Raw genomic sequence first — 22,657 nt, forward strand, 5'->3', positions numbered from 1 at the left:
TCCTCCTATTTCTCACCGAGTATTTGCTCTAATATATCTGTCCATGCCGTGCTCTCCTACCCTCCCAGCGGAAAGTGGTTGTGGATGAAGTGAAAAAAAAAGTCGACACAAAAATCTCGTCCATCGTTAGCGTCCGTTAGTGGCGCGCATGATGTCGTGATCGGTTTGCAGCGCGGCCGGGCGTTGGAACCAACTTTATCATTTGCGCTGCGACATGCGCGCCCTACCGATCCGGTCCCTGCGAGCTCCACCCAAAAGGACTCCCTGTTTGGAACGACGCCGACGACGACGACGACTGAGAAATCATGGCAAGTGCGCACAATTTGTTGTAGAAATGTTTCAGCATTACAGCATCGAGCGTTTGAAGAAGTGGATCCGTCCCCCCTGTGGGGGCCAAATCGAAGAGCGCTGGGCAGAATGGGGCTGGCTGAGAAACGGAGCGAGTTACGGAGTGGAACAGCGAGCCGAGTCTTCGGGTTTTTCTGTCGCTACCGCCGCTGGCGCACGGAATGGAGTCGGCGCGAGTCGGGAGGAATCTTGGATTCAATTTTCTTTTATAATTTAATTTAATTTAATGAAAATAGTTGCACCGGCGAAAGGAGACGAGCCCGAACGGCGTCACCCGCGGCGAGTGCGCATTCCCCCGGCGCATGGTGCATACGACGAAACCGACGCAGTTCGTGCACCGCAGTGCATAATACCTAATCAAAATAGCATAAATGAGGGAAAATTATCACCAGCATACTATCACGCCGCTCCGGGCCGGTGCCGAGTCCGTGAATGGCCCGTTTGTGGTTGTTTCCCAAAGCCGCCAGCAGCGACCCGCGATTGAGACACACGTCGTCGTCGTCGTCGTTGTCGTCGTCGTTGGGCGTTGTCGGTGGAGGAGAAAAAAAGGTCCCAGCCCCTTTCGACACTGGCGAGCATGGTGGAAGGGGGGTGGGGTGGGGGGGGGGGGGGGGGATTGTAGTATAGGAACGCGAAGCAAAGTAAAAAGCGTCCGCAAAGCCATTTATCCAAACATGGTGTTAAATTGTTTAGCGACCGTTTCCCGGTTTGGACGTATCATTCACTCACTGCTTTCTTTGGTGATCTTTACGTCGCTCCAGACGGCCAGTTTGATACCGGGAGCATGTGGGGGCCTTGTTTTTCCAGCCCATTTCCCTTGTTTCACTACGACGATTGTGTGAAAATGATGCCATTGCAGTAGCATTGTTTGATCGATTAAACTCTGAGCGAGAAAGTGATCTTTACAGGATAAAGAATTGCGTCATCGTCTAAGATGGTACAGTTTTTACAGTTGAAATATTTTAATTTCTAGAAAATGTCATTAATTTTATATGTTGTTTTGAATATTTACATTTACAATAATTAAAAACAATTGAATTACAATTTGTTTATAATATTTGTTAAGCCGATTGTTTTCAAAGGCCAAGCACAAACTTAGCTTCCCAAAATATTTATATAAAATATTACAATAATTTTTATGTTGCATTTTCATTTATTTATGGGTCAAAAACTTGTTAGAACTAGAACTGCTGTCACCCATATTTGGGTGACGCGGTACGGAACGTGTTAAATAAACGAGTTTAGGAAATTAAGCTAGTCTATGGCAGCTACCCGAAGGATATGTTTTTGTAATTACTGCAGCTCTCTTCTATATTCGTGTAAATAGCTGATGAGGATTACTACTGTCCCCCATAAAACGGGTGATCGGGTCAACGGGTTAAAATGGTTCTAAATAGCACATTTTAATTTTTAAATCACGTTGAAGTACATCTCCTTATTGTCTTTTGTTGTTAAATAAGACTTTCATTGAGTCAAGATTTTAGACAAATTTTCCGAAATTGACGTCCCTCTTGGGCAGCAAAACAACACCGTGTTGATATTGCTTCAATTACCTAGCACGCTCTAATTGCACGCTCAAACGCCGCCGTCAAATCAAACGTTCGAAACGGAACCGAAGGGGGAAAAAAAACTAAAGCCGCAGAAAAATCCGTGAACCACCGTTGCTGACGGTGCAAATTTCGAAGCTGGCGGCTCCGTCAACGTGAGTGAGACGTACGTGGCGGCCGAACGTCATGGGTTCACGTATGAGGAACGAAACGCGGACGCGCGTCCAGCCTAATGACGCGTTGAAAGGTAATAGTTTACCAGATTCCGGACCGCACAGTTCGGCTCAGCCGGCGTCGACTCCCGTTTACGGCCACGGCTCACTCACACGTAATGTGATTCTGCGGGCATGTGGTTCGACTGACTGATGGGTGAACAAAGCCGAGTTGCCAGGGCATGCGCGCAATGATTGGTGGCGGCCGAAATTATGCTCGGAATCGGATTTGGTTCGTTTTTTTCTTCGCTTTTCTCTTCACTTTCAGCTGCCCGGTCGGGGCGATCACGTTGGGAGTGGCGCCGGGAGCCATGCTGGCTGATAATTAAGGTCACTCGTGCCGGGGTTAGCGGTGAACTATGGATCACTTTCATTTTCACCCGCCGAACCCCTTGGGTGTCATGGGAGGGGGGGAAGGGGGCTCCGATAGTGGGCACGCGCGGCTTCCAAATGATCATTATGAGTATGTTGTCAAAATCGGTAGAAAGAACCATGAATTCCTAGCGCGGCCAGCAGCCGGTTCGGAGATGTCTTAATTATGCGCCGTTTGAGCGGCATTGGAGCATAAACCCCCATCCTGCCATTGGGTATTTCTTGTTGAAAATTGAAAGAAAAAACTCCCTCCAGAGTGACCCACCAGATCGTTATGCGGGGTGCGATACCGACGTTTCCCCCCCGATCGGTGGTGATATAAATCGAATTCGAAAACGTTGATCATGTTTTTCCCCCGCCGGTTTCAATTTGACATCCGCGCGGAGTTGACGCTTGGAAAGGGCTGGAGAATTAAAGTTTTGGAAAAATATTTTAATAGCCTATTGAAACGTAACGGTCGGTCACCACCCGGGATCCTTTCGGGCAACAGCCCGAAGCGCTATTCGAGACCCACACGTTGGTCGGGCGATAATGGTTTTAAATATTTTTATTGCGTTGCCGAAATCAATCAAAGGTCTCTTGTTGACCGGGCGGGCATCGAGTCATCGGGGTGCGCGATCCATATCACACCCTGCAGACCTACAAAACCGTCGAAAAAGGAGCAATCGCGTCGTCGTCGTCGTCGTTTCGCAATCGCGCCCGGCGTTCCTCGCCTTCTCGCCTCCCCCCGGAAGGAGGTTTGGCGCTCACGTGGCGCTCTGGAGCAACCGGAGTTGGCGGCCCATGTTATGCTGCTGCTGCCTCCCTTGCGAACCCTGAAGTGCAATCGCAATTCGATCTCAGTGGGGTAAAAATCCAATAAACTACAATCTATTCATTATTTCTGGCTCTTTTAGCACGCTCGACCCCGCGCCCGTCTAAATCAGGCCAATCATCACATGCAGAGCAAATATGAATGAATGGACGATGATGACGTGCGGGGACACGCACCCCGGCACCCCCGTTCGGGCCGCGCCGCAACGAAGACTGGACTTCTGCTTCTTCTGCTGCTTTTCGAAAGGAACGACCCGGGCAGCCTTGAGCCCGGGAAGTGATGCTGGCCGATTGCGACTGTTCCAGTTTGAACTATGCCGTATTTCGCCTCTATTTTCCCGCTCCGTACGCTGCAGTTCTCTATGGCTGTTGTGTTTCCCGCTCGGCGCGTCTGTCTGTCAGCGCGGGTTCGCGCGGGGAGGGGGGCTTCGATGCCGGGGCTCCAGTTTGGAGGCTACATCATCTCGCACCCAGCTGATCCGCACGGGCCCGAGGAATGCCCACCGATGCGGTCGGCCACAATGCCAAATAAAAATAAAATATTAAATTTTATAACTTATTCTGATCATTTATTACAACGCTCTCTCAACGGTTGGCTATCGTTGCTTCGCAACGGCGGTGCGGGATCGTGAAGAAAATCGTGCCAAATCCGAACCGACCGCACCAAATCGGCCGCCTCGGTCCCGGCATGAAATAGAACTCGAATCGGGTCGGGGCCGGGTTGAGGAAGGGTGGGGAGATTTTGATAAATACGTGCGATCGCGCTCGAAAACGAAGATCATTTACCAAACTTTACCGAAACGGTTCACGATCCTTTCACTTTTGATTCGCTCGCGCACCGTGGAGTGACTCAATTGACGCACCGATTGTCGGTCGATCGTCATCTTTCAACAAACCGATCGAACCGTCACACGTGATTATCACGGGATGGGGTTGCAGTGGACGAGTCAGTAATTTTTTGGACCAATTATGTGACAACACACTCGCGAAGGGATTCCCATCCAGTTTCAGTGAGTTCCTCATGTCTATTCCCGGGAACCATTGCCTATTTTTCCCCGTTCGTCGTTGCTGGGAAAGCTTCGAGTGAAGTCGCCATCGCAATCACTGCACCAGGACATGAACCCCGAGGGGGGAGGGTGCAATTTGTGACCGGAGCTAGGCAGGGGATCGTAAAGTGAAACGGTTATTATCAATTTGTGCAACGACGTTGGTTGGGCATCCGGACCATCGAATTGCTGCGCTCAGGGAAGCTAATTAATGATTCGGTCATGAAGGCAATAAGGATTAATTAAATTTTATCTGATGCAGTCAGAGAGCGACTTATGGGACACGAGCGTGATCCCGTGGCGTGCCGGGTCGGTGTGGTCGGCGCATCCGGTGTTGGCGCAAGCGGACTGGGAAAGATCCCCGAGAAAGCTCGGTGGAATTTTCACGAATTCAGTCTGAAGGGCTAGACCTATCGGAAAGCTATCGGTGGTCGTGATAAGGAACGTCTTCCGTGCCCTAGATATTTTTCTTTTCGAAGCTGGTTCTAATGCAATGGGACTATTTGATTATTTCTTAAAGCACTTTTTCGACGGGCAGAGGAATTGAAAAAAGAAAACTAGTGAACTGAACTAGTTATAGCTTTTAATTGCTGCAGCTTTAACATCTTTAATCTGGAATCTATGTGCTTTAGATTAGCATAAACAATTTTTTTTCTTTTTTAATACCATTTCTTCTTTATTTTAAGAAATTGAAAAATTAGTTTTTTACAATAATTATCGTTAAGTTCTACTAGAGACAGACATTAATTTATTTTTGAATTAATTTGCTTGAAACAAGATTTATGTGCAATGTTTTAAATACAGTATATCATTTGACTGTTAAATCAAAACTTGTAAGGAATAACATAAAATAATCTACATGAAAATAAAACATAATATATTATGTTTCTCTAAATGAAAAACAAACTTGTAACGTCTCAGATTAGGATGAAACTCAAAGTGCAATTCAGATGGAAACATAAAATATTTAAATTTATTTTACATCAACCTAACTCAAAAGCGGACGTAGCAAAAAGTCTACAAAATAGAAATTTTCCTTTTTTGAACTTGTAAAACTTTCATATTAGTATTATAAATAAGTTATATAGTTACAGATTTGTGTTATCTATGAGTTAAATCCTATTAGTAGTATCTTTCAAAGTCGTAAATAAAAAATTCTCAAGCAGTTATTGATCTCCATTGACCTGGTGGAATGGTTACGCAAAAAGTATGTGTTTAAAGCAGGTTCAACAGCGTTGGGATTTGAAATAAATTATCTTAAAAGCATATTGAATAAGAAGTTCATGTATTTGGTAAGTTTCATTTTCAAAATGAAAGATTTATTAAACTATAAACCATTAAAAATTGTACTGTACTTTTGGTTTATGTATTTTTAACATTGCCGTCATTTCAATCGTTTTAATCCACCAACATCCGGTATTTTGGAGCATAACCAACATCGTGTACATTCTCCGACACTGATTGTAGACGCCTACCGATCTCAAACATGTCCAACAACGGTTCTGTAGATTGAAATGTAAAATGTCCAGCTGTATTCCGAATGTTCAGCCCGCGTCGATCAGAAACATGTTGTTCAGAGATTGGGAGTTCCTAGCGCGCGCTAAGGGATTAAAGAACAAACCAACAACACTCGAACTCGCAAGAACCGTACACACGGTAGAGATCGTACCGAGATAAAATGTATTCTGGTCCGACCAACCGCGTGTTCGGTTGCGGCCATATTGCACAGCGGGAACCGAGCGGACCAGGAGGGGGTGATCCGAACATGCCGTGTGTATCATACAGTTTTGATTGATTGGTAAAGGAAAATCACGTCACATCGCGTCTGGTTGGCCCTCCGAACGTTGAGAACCTCTCGATCTTGATGCACGATCGTTCGTCACCCGGATCGCAGTGGATCAAGATTAGCGGAAAGCGCACTCGGTATGACACCTACCCAGTTGGAGCCGTTGGTCCGCCAGAGGGAGTTCACAAGTTCTGTACAACCCCGTACCTCGCTCTCCCGGGCATGACTGCGCCGATTGTTCCAAGCTACTTAGCCGAACCACCTGGAACAATCGGTCGGCCCCAATCGGTCAATCGGTTCTTGTGGAAGTTGGCCTAGCGCCATATTAATCACAAATTGTATCGACAAATTCAATTGAACCGAACCGTTGTGTAAACCGCGGGTAATAACAGGCAGCGAACAGACAATTTACAACTCGCGTTATTAATGATAGTTTTATTTTTCTTTCCGTCCAATTTCCAGCCTCCTTCCAGAAAAATTGGCTAGCCGGGTGACGCCTAATTTGACGGGGCGCGGCAAAGAACGGGGGGGACACGCTGGGTGGACCTCGATTTGTCGTTTCCCGTCGACGAGTCACACGGAAACACATACCAACATCCCAACACTTGGACTGTTTTACCAACAAATGCCAGACAGGCTGACAGATGACATTACCGCAAAATCCACCCCGCGAACACATTCTGAATAGTAATTGTCCCACAGTGTGTCGGGGTGTTGATTTAGCTTTCCTTTTTTCCCCTTCAGCACATGTCGGATGGAATCATAGAAAGCAAATAGTTCACTACATGGCAGCGCACAACACGCGCGCTACTGCGAGATGATGTTCATCCTGTCGGTAGCTCCAGTGCCCCTGCCAGCGCTCGCTACTCGAACTCGTTCGGTATGGAAAACTGGTTCAGTCACTCTTCCGAATGTACTGCATCAGGAGGAAACCGTTTTCCTCCATTCGCATTCGAAATAAGAACCGTCGGACGCCGCGTGTCTAGGCTGGGAGGACCGATTTCGTTGACAACTTTTTCACCCACCGGCGGATCATAACTCGATCCGGGAGCCTGTCACTGGTGGCCGTGGAGTCAGGTGGCGTCCGAGATGGATGGTGTGCCAAAAAGGGAGGAGGAAAACCATCCGCCGTGAGTGCCTTAGATAGCGTACCGACTCGTGCGACTTCGACGCCATGGAATAAAAAGGCTAAGGATAGGGACACGACGTGTAAGAAAAAAAAAAGATCGACGATGGTGAAAAGAAACAAAATCAATAAATCATTGTTTCTACCACCCTTCCATCCTGCTGCCACCCTCCCCCTAGCGGTGTGCAATTATTAAACGTTATTATGTGATAAATCATGATTAAAAATTCTGTACCTTTGGCGCGCCGAGCAAAACGGTAGCCAACGTGACGAGCTGGCGGGAAAACGTCACCGATCGGGTGATCCTGCTGCTCCTCCGCCTCATCCGAACAGGCTCTGAGCCGGCTCGCGACGGTAGCTTTTAATTGATTTAATTAGAGAAAATAATAATTACGTGCTTCGTTAGGGAAACAATCGGTTCGGCCGTAGGAAAATCCGAATGGAACCACATGTGCTTAATAGATTGCAAAAAAAAAAATTGAATCTGAACTGGAATATTGTCGGAGCCCGCTTGGTGGACGATTGATCCCATTAAATGGTCCATTTCCTAGGTATTATTCCGCCGATAAGAGCCACCCAGTCGGCTACGTTTTCCCTTTTGCTTTGGTTTTTGCACCAAGCATCGGTTCGAGTTCGCGCCCCGATCGATCGCGCTGGAAATTGGATCGTGGTGAAAATTACGTTTAATTGACCTGTGGCGTAGAGGGGAGAGGGTTGGTCCACTGCCCGACGCTCCGAACAGTGGCAGAGTGATAAGTTTTCCACCTTTCCTCCCGCTCCTGGGCGATGAGAAGTTTGATCGACAAGCCGAAGGTGCTCGGGAGGAGAAAGGGTCCGTCGCGACTGAGAGGCCTGATTAGCTGACGAGTTGATCGAGATAGTGACGTGCGGTCGTAATAATCAGTCCGATTGCAAAAATGAAAAAAAGTTTGATTAGCGCGGGGATGAAAAACGAAACGGTGCCACACTAGGGCCGGTGGGGAACGTTTACGCGCCCGGTTGGCGGTTTAAAATTGTTCGCAAACACTCACTGCGCCACAACAGCCCACTGACAGCGTGGTTAGGTTTTTGTGGACTAATGTGTTCATCGCGGCGAGTGTGAGTTAATTATATCTAATTAAACATCGATCCGATTTCATGGTTTTTAAACATTTTCCTTCCCGATCGGTGGGTGGGACATGCTAAAAGGGGGGAAAAAGCCGTTGTAGTTTTAGAAAGTAAATATTTCATTGAAGGACGGAGCGTTGTTTAACTCAGTGATGTCAAACTCGTTTCACCTTGCGGGCCGCATTTCCTCCCAAAATAGGTTCGCGGGCCGCATTTTCTCTCAATATAGGCTCGCGGGCCAAACCATATAATTGATTGGAGTGATGAAAATATGTTCTTATCAATGTGGTTTTATCTTAACAGTCAAGAATGTTTTACATTTTCACATTTTTTCATATTATATTACTTCTTATAAAATTTACAAATTTTGAGTAAAAGAGAGGGTTTGTTGCTCAATCGTTTTTCAAATTTTAACGAATTCAACTCAAGTTTATTGAAATAAATGTTGCAGTTCAACACTGTTGTGTAGTTTGTTAATGATTTTAGAGAAGTAAAGGTATATAATTACAATAGCTAACTTATTGCTCCGCATTTGTTATTTTGTTTGGAATGGTCTTGTAGTTCAACACGTTTGTTTTCTGTTAACACTATTTATCCACTTGTCTAGAAAAATCTGTGTAAAATCTTTGCTGCAAAGTTGCATATCACTTTCTTATTGAAATTGTTTAAATTGACATTCGTTCAGTTCTCTTGCAATTCGCAGTTCGTGAAAAAATTTACATTAAATATTTTGGTATTTGCTATAAGCCAATACTCAAGGATCCAAACATTCGATGTAATGTTTCAAAGGGGTCGCGGGCCACACCCAATGTTCTTGCGGGCCGCATGTGGCCCGCGGGCCGCATGTGGCCCGCGGGCCGCATGTTTGACATCCCTGGTTTAACTGATTGCTGTTCCGAACCATTTAAAACCAATGTAGCACTTATTTTAAAATTTCAATATCTACTGAATATTGAAGGCAACAACAAATAGTTATCGAATAAATTAAATTCAAACTAGCTAATTTTGAAATACAATGCAAAGTGAAAATGGTATTTGAATCGAAAGAATACAGAAAAATCCCAAGGCTTCAAATAATCAGTTCAAGATTACTTTGCGATGACAAAATTATCGTTTTTACTTTATTCGTGAAGTTTTTGATTTCTCCAACTAACTTCTAACAATTCAAACTAACATAAAGAATTTATTTTTTACAACAAAGTAATTTGTAGGTAGCGAAAAATAAAAGTAGGATAAGATTGAAGAGCAACATAGATTTGGCGAAATAAAACGATTACACGCGATTCAAACGGAATAGTTTGTTAAATCACCTTGTTAATGATGCAGATTACGTACACATTTGTCACGTGTGCCAAATACCAACGTTTATAGCGCAGAAAACACGTAATAATAGATTGTAAAACACCATGTTTCGCTACAACACACGGCGGGTGTTTTTCCGAACGCTTTTGCTTCGCAAATTAACGACGGCGATCGATAGCGATCGCTGGCTTAGGAAAAGCCCAAAACATGTTTCAACATGCGTCAAACTGCACTGCCACCCAAAAACATAACGAAAAACAGAAATAAAACCCCTTAATGAAACGCGGGCGCAGTACTGGCGAAAAGCGAAGAAAAAAAAAATACCCCTCCGAAAACATGTCGCGCTGCCCACGGACCTTATTCGTAGTAAAAGTGTTAGCTATGCTGTTCTGCCCATGCCAGCACTAATTATCACGCCCGGTTCACTTTCCGCCCGCCGGAGAGTATGGACGCTTCCTTCGGACGTTGGGTAGTATCGCGGGTTTTTATTCGCACCCACCGCGACTCCTGTCGCGGTCCCGTTAGTCAGTGGGAAAAAAGTGCCCCAACGTCGGTGGGGTGTTCCATTTTTGGGCGGTGGGTGAAAATGAAACTTTTCCACCGACTCTGCCGTACAAATTGATTCATCAAGGGTTCCCCAGTCGGAGGGATAGGACGAGAAGGAATAAAGCACCGATCGGGGTAGGGGGGGACCTTTTCCTGCAGCCGGCGTTGGGAGGCATGCGGAGGGATTCTCTTATTTTCCCCCCGGGGAGATAGATCGCGAGCAAAGTGATAGTGCGCATGGCTGATCGAATATGGCAACTTCACGCTTCACGCACCACGACTCCGACATTGGCAGCGGGCGTGCATGGACACACGGACCATATTGCGAACCGGAATGAGTGAGTGATAATTATCGATTTTTAAATGTCGTACGCAAAGGGAAAAATCCCGATCACGTCCAAGCAGCGTTTGGTGCGGCCACGGAATGGTGGGATCGCAGCCGAACATCATAATCACGCAGGGGCGAGCTAATGAATTATCGCGTAAATGTCTTAATTTTATTACGCCGTGCTGCACCAAGGAGGACCACACCATATCGTGGGCATGCCGTGCACCGGGTGAGTGTCCGATCGGGGTCCGATCTCCTGGCAAACCCGCGCTGGGGATTGACGAGTGATTTTTCTCACATTCCGTTTATGGATGGCCACCCGGGACTGGTTGGTGTGGCCGATTGCGATTGACACACACTCACGCACAGAATGCATGGTGATGATTGCAGACCGAACCGAGGGAGTCCACTCTTGCGAACTACCGATTGCGATTGCAGCTAAAGACGTGGTCTCGCAAGGTGTTGTTTGGCGAAAATTATCCATATTATTAATTATCAGCTCCGGTGCATCGGTGCAACCATTCGCTGGGCGACCCAACTTCAGCCGTGACCAAGTGTCCGCCAAGATTGTCCGGCCCCGATACAGCTCCGAAATGGGGAGTGTGGGAACGGAGCGTAATAAGCATGCTTGGGAATCAATTTAATGGGAATTAGGCGCAGACCTGGTGGGCCGTGCGTGAATATGGCGGCCAGACTTACCGATGAAATCACAGTGGTGTATTCGGCGCTTCTCCAGCTCCGGATTGTTGCGCCGGTTGTAGCGGCCGACGATGTGCTTCACCACGCCGGCGCTGCTGAGCACGCTGTTGATGCTGTGCGCGGAACTGTGCCGCTTGGAACTGGAACCACGGGTGCCGGTCGGGCCGGGGAGACGCCCAGACGTCGCCGTCGACGGGCTGTTGGCGGGGCCGGACGGGGCGGGCAGCACCGACCCGAGCGGTGTCAGCGCTGCGTGCAAGGAACTGTTCGCGACGAGCTGATTTGGTTGCGCCGGTTGGTTGCTGGAACCGCCCGGTTGCGGAAGTTGCTGGAGCAGCACTTGGGATGGCGAAGCGCCGACCGTTTGGGGTCCCACCAGGCCCCCGTGGGCGTGATGGTGGAGGTGAGACGATTGGTGGCTCATTTGTTGTTGCTGCTGTTGCTGCTGCTGCTGCTGCTGCTGGTGCTGTTGCTGTTGCTGTTGCTGGTGATACGGTGGCGGAGGAGTTCTTCTCGGAGGATTCTACAAGCAGATGGTCAAAGAAATTCGTTACGGAAGGCTAACAACGTCTAGAGCAGTTTAGTCTGGTGTTAGGATTTGACAGACGAAAATGTATGGGATTTGACAGCTTCAAGCTACCGTATTATGGTTTTATGAATCGATTAATTTTAACGTTTGATTTTATCGAATGGTTTCTCGGTCACTGTAACCCTCTTCGGAGGGAGGTCTTGTTCCATTAGGGGATGTCGGGCCACATAAAAAAAAAGTTATATTTTCTAAACCTGAAATCGTGGCTTTTCATACGAAAAAATTGTAAAATTTTATTTGTATTTGAAAAAATATGGATATATTGTCAGATTTCACAATCGATAAAATATTTTGCGATAAAGCAGTGACATCAGCCTTAAATTACTCATCCTAGAATCAATCTCTTAGTAATTAAGTAGATGTTTTTTACGTGTTTGTACCTTCATACAACTATATCCTTCTTAGTATGCCAATTGTTCGTTAGTCTTTCTATTGTAGCAAATTACTTATTTTACAGAAAGCAGTTTAGCAAAGATTTAGTTTTATCTAAACAAATATTTAGCACCATACATAATTGTACTAGAACATAAAAATATGTGTTTTACAAGAATATATCATGAATGGTATGAGAAAACTGCCAATTTACACTGTTTAAAGCTCTTTTTGTTTTGCTATGTTTTGATCATTTGTATCATTACAATATGGTTCTTTCTCGTACGTTGAGTCTTGTTCAGATCATTATGAGATATCTGGCTGAACGTTGTCGGAATTAGCCAATCAAATTGAAGGGACTGGGCAGAACTTCAGGTAGAACATGGAACAACCTCAAGTTTACGAAACAAGAAGGCTTCAAATATGTAGCATGTGAGCTTATTGTAAGGGATTTTCTAGTAATCAAACACAGGATTAAGTATTCCTGAGTTCCCTGCGTGCGCTATGTAATTAAAGTAAATAAAAAAAAATAATTAAACATTTTGCGTTATAATCGCTAGAATTACAAAAAGTTGAGCGTACGGAATTGAATGGAAGGATTCGCGTAAGATGTACTAAAACCACCACTTAAAAAGAAATGTTGGACTCCCCAGAATTGAGATATTTAGACATTTTAGATATTTAAGACGCGCACAAACACACATGATTGTCAGAACAGAAAATCATAAAAAAAAGAAATTAAGTTTGAAAGTTAAGACCTGGTTAAATCAATAAGCGACCGATCCAACCGCCAGGTTTTGAACCAGTGTATTTTTGCAGGCAATACTATTTTGGAGCTATTAGTTCCTCTTATTAGCTAGATTTATGCGAATAAACAGAAAACTTCTTTTACAAAACTCGTAGCATTTGGTATGTTGGCAACAGCAAATCACATGAAGCAACAATCGAGTGTACTGCAACGTTCAAGGTACTAGTAAAAAGCCCTCGAGTTCAGCTCAGCCAAGGCTTTGAGTCGGACAAGATTGACATCTGACGGTTGGGGGGAAGGCTCGAATTTACCTGCAAGGTGTTTCCGGGACTGCCGGGGTCGGAGTTGGGCGGCGTCAGCGGCGGGACGTACATTAGCCTCGAGATGGGCGTCGGGCAGATGGTGGAGCTCTGCGTCGTCGACTGCGGCACGGCGTACTTGGAGTGGTACATCTGCCCTGCGGCGGCGGACCCTTGGTTCAAGGTGGCGTTGGTGCCACCCCCGCCGGCCGGCGGCTGCCAGTGGTAGTAGTTATTGTTTTGGTTCACGTGCAGGTGTTGCTGTGGGTGATGCTGCTGCTGCTGATGTTGCTGCTGGTGTTGCTGCTGCTGGTGATGCTGATGATGCTGGTGATGCTGGTGATGCTGCGGATGGGACAGTTGATGGTGCTGCTGATGCTGCGTAGGAGGTTGCTGGTGATGCTGCTGGGACGGATGGTTCGTGAGCAGCTGCAGGTTGCTGCCACTCCCGTTCGTTCCGGCCAGGTAGCCATTGAGCCCGTGCTGACTCTGGTGGCCGTGAGAAGCCGTGACACCGAGGTTACCTCCACTGTGCGTGTACCCATTGCTGGGGCCATTGTTCGGGAGGAAGTTATTGCTACCATTGTTGGTCGCCGCGTTGCCTCCGTTGGTGTGGCAGCTCGCCGCGTCACCGTGCATATGGTTTTGGTGGATGCTGTTGTTGTTGGTTAGGTGGCTAAGGTTGTTGTTGTTGTGGTTGGTGGCCTGCGCCAGCAGCTGCTGGCTCTTCTCCGTCTTGATCTCGAGCGGGCTGAGCAGGGGCGAGGACAGCGGCTCCAGGAACGGATCGTCGACCGCCTCCATCTTGACCTGCGGCACGCCGTTCATGGTGGCCGAGCCGAGCATGATGGCGTTCTCCGGGTCGATGTTCTGTATCGAGCTGGCGATGTCCTCCCACAGCGGTGGCCGCAGGAACGAGTCCTCCGACTCGGTGCACAGCATGTCGCGGTGTTTGTTGCCTGCGGGAGTGATAGGGCAGACTAAATATTTATTAATTCCCTTCCATCACACCGGACCGGAGAGTATCGCTTATCGCGCCCGACAGCCCGGCTTAGCGCGTTAAGCTTCCCTTCCATTTCGGTAGTCAAATATTATAGCACTTTCCCGCGTGCGTTCCAGAACGGACCCCGATACGTACCGAAGAAGAATTCCTTGCCATAGTGCTCGTAGCCCTGGCCGGCGTAGCTGGATAATCCGGACGACGACAGCGGCGAGTTGGATGATGGATGATGCTGACTGCCCGGTACAACGTCCAGCTCGACATCGGTTTCCAATTTATTTATGCGCCCCATCAGCTCATGCCGAAATTCTAATTCTGGTGACTGTAATTAATTGAACGCCGACGATAAAACCGAGGAAAGAGAGAGAGAGAGAGAGGGAGAACCAAGACGAGAAATTAATGAATCATTCGTTTGTTCGCTGGGAAAGATGTCATTTTCGTGGTCGGTTGTGATTTCCGTCCGGTCTACCAGATTCTTTACCGTTTGTCAGTGGTTTTTTCTTCACCATCTTTTTTTTTAATTCTCGAATAATTTATGATAAGATTCCCCATTACAACAAATGCATTTAACTTGTTTGTCAAAAGTGCACTCGCGGCGATGATTGTGCGGGAATGCAGAACAGAGGAATGCTTTTGGAGGAGATGACACTTCAGTCTTGTCGTTGTGCAACTTCTGTCTTCGTGATGGTGGAACATCGAAAGATTAATGAATCGATAGAGTGTAGTTAAGTGTTTATGCAGTTGATGAAATGCGCTTTCATTTTTTTGTTGGAACTTTAAACGTAATCCTAATCGTTATGGAAAATTCTTTATGATCATGTACAAAGTATAAAGGGTTTCTTCCAGATCCACAGTTCTCTGTCTACCTTCCCCGTGTGTACGCTGGCTCATGCCGTAAGGAAGCGTCAGTTACTATAATTTGTGTCTCAGTAAATCGCAATAATGTGGACCATTAAGGTTTAGCGAGTGATTTAAAACAATCCAAACGCCGCCCAGCATCCCAGGTCGCTAAACCAAACGGCTGCCCGATCGCTTCCCAAAGCGACCCCACAACGAACTTCACGCGCTGTCAATCAAAATCACTGAGAACATTAATTTACATAAACACCACCTTCCCCGTGGCGCATCGCTGGAGTCCAAAGTGGCGTTCGTCGGGGAAGATGGCCACAGCAAGTGAAAGCTTGACGCTCGGTAACGATCTCTGTTTCAATCTATTGCTCCCTTCCGAACAAGACCGTTGTGGTGATCGACCGTTGGGAACGGTGTTGTTGGATCGGTCTGCAGATTGCAGCGACCACCTCCGATGGGAGAAGAGATGGTTCCTTCGGAAGAAACGGTGATTAAATCGTTTGATGGACGCTAAAGTGACGGACCGAAATGCTACCTGTCGTCGGAGGGTGTTTTAGCGAATCGCTACGAAGAAACAAGTGATCACGAGACATCGTGCAAAGATTGTTTGGACGCAGACTTGCAACATCCGAGCGAAGGCATTAAGAGAAGTTCACTAAGATGAATGATGTGCTTAGCGATCGAGTGCTGAATGCGTTCTTTAACTTGCTTTTTTACGAGGTTAGCCAACAGAAAGAATTACAGGGTGCGAAGAAAAAATGTATCTTGGTATGAAATTATAAGAATTCCATCCGAACAGCGTCAACATCACAGCTATAAGTCGTGTGTCTATGTGTGAGTTATATTTTTATAGCCAAGAAGTCGTTTTACCATCCTAGATTAAATAAGCGTTTACTGCTTATGGAAATGGCGGAATAAAAGGCGTTCAGCGTTCATCGCCCGGCGGTTTGGTTCGGAACATATGTCCCAATTTAACGCGGTTAATAAATTCGCCGTAAACATGCATTTTTATCACGTTTGCCAGCGTCATGAGCGTTTGCGTGATGCGTTGGAATGAAAAATGGTTCCTCGTCCGTTGCGCCTTTGCGGCCGGGATTGACGCTAACGTTTCTTATTAAAACACAGCGGAGTTCTGGGAAGCGGCCAAAGGGGGTGACGAGCTTGGCGGTGCGCCGGACCCGACACGTCCATAAAAATGGCAAAACAGTAGATTTTTAATACGCACATGAACGCATATCCCACCACCGGACGAAAGGTGGTAAGAAAATTGCAACTAAATAAACCAACGCGCTAGAAGCGTTCCGTTCCGCGATTCGATGCCTTCCCTCCACCCAATAGATCTTTTTATCTTCCTCCTTGTGACCGGGGGACCAGGGTGGGGGAAAGGTTGGGGACAGCATTTGCATACAATCGGCCGTAAAACTTTATCCACTGATATCTTCCACCGCGTGACACCGCGAAGGCGCACCGCGTGGTGCATGTGAAATTGGCGGCGATTTGTAGGAGAATTTACGATCGATTTTATATGACTCCCCAAACGCGCGCGCGCTCGAACCGAACGCACTTTTTTTTATATTCTTCCTTGCTGCACTAATCGATAGGGCAGGGGTGCTCATTCGGGAGGGTACGAGAAGGGAAGTATATTGGCAGATTGAGGCGAGATGACACTTTAGCAGCTAGGACACGTCAAAGCGTGATGGAGGTGGGGATGGAAAATGCCGCTCGGCATGCTGCTGGTAGAATATTAACTTCTTCTGCTTTCCCCTACTCCGAACCGCTTAGATTCTTCCCCAAACATACACCTCCTCCACTTCCTTCGCAACAGTTGTGCTCTCGAACATTGTTCGGTGCATTATAAGATTGTTGCGCGAGTTAGAGAAGCCTGAACTGGTCGCTTCTGTTTCTGCAACGCGATCGGGTTAGGAATAGGTAATTCGATTGAGTATGTTCCGTAGAGTGCAACGGAGGGAGGTTCGGCACTCAAGGCGCGTAGTTCAATCGCACATTGTGTGGGTCTTTCGCTGCGGAGCTGCACCGCTTGGAGTTAATTGAGTTCTTGACTCAATAATCCATTAGATTCGCGGGGTGACACTATAATGGCGCATTAGTAATAAGAGTCGGTGAAACGCATTGTGTTATGATGTTGCACTCGGAACGTAATGTTGGATAGAACGTTTGCATGTTATCTAATGAGGCAAGGAGGTCAAATATGGCAACTTCGAAGAGTGTATTGAAAAAGCAGTAGAAAGTTGCGTTTTTAATTTGGAATATCAATTTAATGTATGCAGTGAATATTTTCAATAGTTCCATGGAGTATCCTTTCATAAAACATTTGAATTCATTATAGCAATATTTCCATGGAGTATCCTTTGTCTAAGCTTTTGAAGTCGCCATAAGAAGGTTTTGTTTTTGTCTAACAAATACAATTTATTTTATCAATTTATGAAGAGAAGGTATCTCCTCTCTAACTGTCATGGAAAATAAATTTAATATTTGAAAATTATTTCTCTAGTTATTATGATAAGATTTCGAGACTATCAGATATTTGAGATTATTAGGTATGAAATTAGATCCAGTTGTGAAGGTACGCAATTGATTTAGTCATCATTTTAAACTGAATCTTCAATTTAATTTTATTTCATCTTAGTTCACTAATAGTAATAGTTAATTGAAATGAAATATTTCTCTGGCACATGGTATATCTAACATACTATAAGGTTTCATGACTATTAGATATTTGAGATTGTTATATATGAAACTTCATCCAGTTGTTAATTTTTTTTATTGGTTAAGACTTAATTTAAGAATTGTTTAAGGCAGAATCTCGTAAATGAACTATAATTCTTATAAATTTTCTCTCATATGAAGCTTTGTTAATTAAGTATATTAGACTCATTAAATAGTTATTGTAAAATCAATGACCTCAAAAATAGCTACTTTGTTTAAACCTTAAATTAACTATTAAACCTTTTCTTACAACGGATGATGGAATCGATCTGGAGAGTGAATGATCGTAACAGAATCTAGTCTGCTGTATCTCTTGTTCTAAGCGATAGGCTTTATCGATTCTAACATGGAAACCCGTTTTTGGAATTGCCTCCCCCTCACATGCAACCCATTGACACACATTGAGTGCGTGGCGGGGGTCCAGCTCTGCTGTGGGGAAGACAAAAATGCATAATGCTTCAAATATCTGTGTCACTAGGCTTAGAACAGTGGCCCCAGAACGGAACCAGTGGACCACCCGTTACCCTCCCGCCTGCGCACTCGGCTGGTGGAAGAAGAAAACCGACCAGAACAGGCTGCACACAAAAAAAGACCAGTCCCATCCAGCAGCTGCCCAGCGTCGAGCGGTTCGTTGAAGCGTGGTGCCCGGAATGAGGCCACCGGATCGACAAACTGTCCATTAAAAATATGTTCATCGATCGCGATTGAAACGGAGCTTGGTGGTGAGCGAGCCGACACTCCAGCGAGTTGACCCCGGGCCGGCCATCGGTCACCGGCGATTGGAAGGCAGGCTTGAGGATCACCGGTTCAGCCAGCTGACAAAGCAAACAAATGAACAAACACACAACAAAAAAATCACAAACACATACGAGTGACGAAAAAAAAATACTCCAAGCCAGGTATTAGGTGACCAGGGATCCGGGGTGACGGTTGACCGAGATCAGATGTGTCACCCTCGGGCTCGGACCTAACGAGGAATTCTATGGTCCCATACGTGCCACGGGGGTGACCGAGCATCGCCCGCGTTTGCACATAATTCATCTGATTGATTCTTGAAATCTGCACTCCCGCTGCTGCTGCTGCTGCTGCTGCTGCGTGTCAATCGGTGACCCAACACTCCATAAATAACCGAGAGCCACCGGATTTAGCGTGGCGGGGCGTACTGTCCCGCCGGTACGCAGCATGGCACGGGCACCACATGGGCCCCGTGCGATTAAAATAATAGACAAAAGTGCGATAAAATTTGAATTGAATGGATGCATGGCGAACCGGGTTCGTGTGTGCGGTGGCAAATTAACCTCCTTTTTTCGCTTCGACAGTCGAATGGTGGCTGGCGGCGAGGAAGTGGATCATCCAATCGGAAGAGTGTCAAGCAGCGGCCGGTCAACTGCAGTTTTAATGCAGCACCTTTTGCATCGGCATGCTCAAAGAGCGTGGAGTTAACCTACTCCGGTGCCACGGAATCCGAGCCGTTATGATGATGCCGATTTAATCGGTTCCCTAAATGGCACGAAACACGTGGTGTGAATGGGTAAGATGGAGGGTTCGTAGTTTATGCAAAAGAAAACACTCAATAGGATCAAACAGAATTGGCTTTAGATTGGTCATAATGGCTCAAACTATGCACGAAACGTGTCACAGAATGAGCATATTCATGCATCCAGAGTATATGAAAAGTTTTTGAGTTTTTTAAAGGTAAATTTTATTTGAAAATTTTTTTTTAGAATTTGGTAAGTTGGTGAGAGGTTAAATGGTTGTGTTTTAGTTGCCTGTTTAAACTAGGAGCTATTTTATGAATTTTTCACAACGTTTCCATCAGAAAACGGATGTCTCGGCATGGCTTAGTATTTAACTGAATAGAGCAAATAGGAATCGGATTTTTTGGATTGGGGAATTTTATTTGATAGCTCAAAAGCTGAAAAATGAGCTAAAATTTATATAAAAAAGAAAATCATTTGAATTCCATCATTATTTTAAGATTTGTCCATCATTGCACAATGCTCCAACACGACAACTTCATAACGCTTGTATACACGAATGAGTTGACGGATCGAAACGACATTTAGAGCAAGTTCATATGAAAGATAAAATATTAAAATAGGATAGGAATTTTGGATTTTCTACTGCTCAAAAACAAAGTTTTTTGACCTTCAAAACCTTTTGGCTTTCAAAACTGTTTGACTAACCTAGTAATGTTCTAATATGTTCATGGATGATAATCAAGCAAATCCTAGTTCACGGATCAAACTATCCTTTTAGCTTTAAATAATCAAGTAAGTTTTTTGAGATAAACATCTAAACAATACCCATAGCTTTGTATCAGAAAGTACTTATTAGTGTGGTTTTGTATAATTTTTGACAAGTACTCTTTTTACAAAGATTTTGTAAGATATATGTAAAGGAAGGGACTTTTAACAGAATTTGATCAAGATTTATCTAACAGAAAGTTTCCAAATATTGAAATTGTTTTAAGGTATTAAAAATCTCTCTACTAACTCAAATAATTTACAAAGGTTCGTTACTTGTCAAAATGTTTAAGTTTCATACCAATTCGTATTCTGTTTTAATTGCAATTTTAATAACTCCATCTATTATTAAAATAAAACATAGACAAAAGTATAATACAACTTCTGAAAAACGAAATCGTCGAACGGAACGCAACATGTCATGTCGAATTTTAAACGGCGTGCGTCGCTTCGTTAATGTTCACATCACCTCGGACTGGAAGCAAGGCTTCTCACCACACGATGTCATCGGAGCCTGCCCGCTTCCTGGATGTAGGGCATGATTATTGGGCACTCGGTTCCTGCTGACAGCCACCACCGACCCCAACCCACGTGTGTGTGTGGTGGCTCAAACCCCCCCTATGCACCCGGGTGCAGTTCCGCGACTAAACGATCCGGTGACCGGTGGCCAATGGCAGCGCAATTTATGAGCGGTGAGACGATGATTTGAGGCGATTGCTAGAACACATAATATTAGCATTTACAACCGCCAACCGGCTAACAAACGAACCACGGCGATCCCGCGAACCGATCCGCGAACCCCTTTAGCGACGGTGAACAACGAACTGAGGGCTGAGAACCGGTGGACGTACCGCAGGCTGGAGGAAAATCGCGCAAAAGACAAACAAATTGATTGTAAATTTAATTAAAGCCCACCGCGAGGCTCGGGCTGTCGTCCCTAATACCCGGCCCGATGAGCGAAAACGAGAGCGATTCAGGGCTCAGGCCTCGTCAGGGCCAGGAATCCTGTGCCATTACTCATACCCACCGTTCCGCTCAAGGAGTACTAAATATGACCGGCTATGTTTGTGTGTCCCGGCCGAAGTCCACACCTCCCCTCGTTGCCCACCGTCGAACCGCCTCTAATTCCTTTGATCGGCGAGGTATTTTCCTTGAACAGATTAGAGAACTCCAAACGAAACCGACTGAAGAGACTTCGTAAGGCACCGTAGAAAGTTATAGAATTTGTGGTGGATGGCATTTTTGCCATTTTTTTTTTTTTGGTTTTCCTTCATTCAACGCACAAGTTTTGCAATCCGAGCGATCGTATCGCGGTGTCTTCGCGCTTACGCTCACCTCGCTTCATCCCTTTCGCGAGGTTGTTTGCTTTCCGATAAAGACGCTGTTTGCGCTAGATAGAGGAGAAACCTACCGGTGTCACCGGGTTGCCTTAGCTCCGGACACTTGCACACCGGAGGGACAAAAAAAAAGGAAAACGCCGATAGCGAAGAACCCCATGAACGACATCCATTGTCGGGGTTGACGAAATCCGTCCACTGCACGCGCTTCTTGCCCGCGCGCGATCGCGATGTCGTGGAGTTTGCTAAGCAAACTTGTTGATTCCCTTTTGCCGCAACAGGTCAGCTATTTGCGGCGTAAAATGGAAAAAAGAGCAACGCAAGGCGAAACTATTCACACGGGGAACCCGAGGGCCGGTGGTGTCCCAACGTCCCGATCGGAAGATTCTTTCCGATCAACGTCTCCAAGCAGCGCAGCTGCAAGACGCGACGGATGTCTCCACGTTCGGGCGGGTGTTTGCTTTATGATACGCGCTTGCGCGGTGTTTATTTGCTATATTGCACCGAAAAAATCGTTCACCCGGGGGGTTGCGCTGTCGAACAATAAATAACCGTGGCGGTCCACGTCCGGGTCCTAACCTTGGATTTGCAGCGCTTGGAGTTGGTTTTTCGCAACACTTCATACGATAAGATTAGTTCCGATGTTCGAAAGCGCGACGGTGGGCTATCGTTTTCTCACGAATTGACCACCGCGCGAGGCAGGTTGCGTAAGCGGAGAACATCTGCGTGTTCTACCGACTCTATTCCTGTTCGTGTTATTTTTGGACTACTTGAAAGTAGCAAGACACATTCTGTACTACAAGCTTGAACCGATAAAGTTTTTAGACTTCGATAAACCTGTTTTATTTGAATTGATTTTGATTTTAAGGTCAATCAATAGGCCAGCAAATTAGAAAAATACATATATAGGTTCATAATTTTATTTAAGCATATTTAAAAATTTATTACCATGAAAATGCAATTCAGAAATAAAAGCCACAGATAATTTTGCTTGATGAAATTAATAATGAAACCTTGAAGTTTGCAACCAACAGCTTGCCTATCAATTTAAGCCAGTCCAAATTTCAACCAAAGTAATTTCGTTAAATGAACCATTCCGATAAAATAAATCTTCATACACTCCTTCGACATCTATTTAATCGATGCAAGCTGCTCATCATGATCATCATCGTGTGCAATCGCAAAACTATCATTAACACATTACCATCGGTTGTAAATGACACGTTCCGCCGATCTGCCCGGTTTTGCGCATGCTTTT

General features: G+C 45.7%; 1 protein-coding gene across 1 annotated transcript in view; it reads right to left on the minus strand.

Annotated features, from left to right (window-relative positions):
- Positions 1-22,657, minus strand: part of LOC131263018 (dendritic arbor reduction protein 1) — a 121,458-nt gene that overhangs the window by 52,856 nt on the left and 45,945 nt on the right. The window contains exons 2-4 of the mRNA XM_058265143.1: positions 14,379-14,562; positions 13,253-14,199; positions 11,233-11,755 (exon numbers count right to left, since the gene is read on the minus strand). Of these exons, the coding sequence (XP_058121126.1) occupies positions 11,233-11,755; positions 13,253-14,199; positions 14,379-14,562 (1,654 nt within the window). The remainder of the gene's footprint in view (positions 1-11,232; positions 11,756-13,252; positions 14,200-14,378; positions 14,563-22,657) is intronic.

The sequence above is a fragment of the Anopheles coustani genome, chromosome 2 (genome assembly GCF_943734705.1).
Source record: "Anopheles coustani chromosome 2, idAnoCousDA_361_x.2, whole genome shotgun sequence".
In the NCBI taxonomy this organism is placed as follows: domain Eukaryota; kingdom Metazoa; phylum Arthropoda; class Insecta; order Diptera; family Culicidae; genus Anopheles; species Anopheles coustani.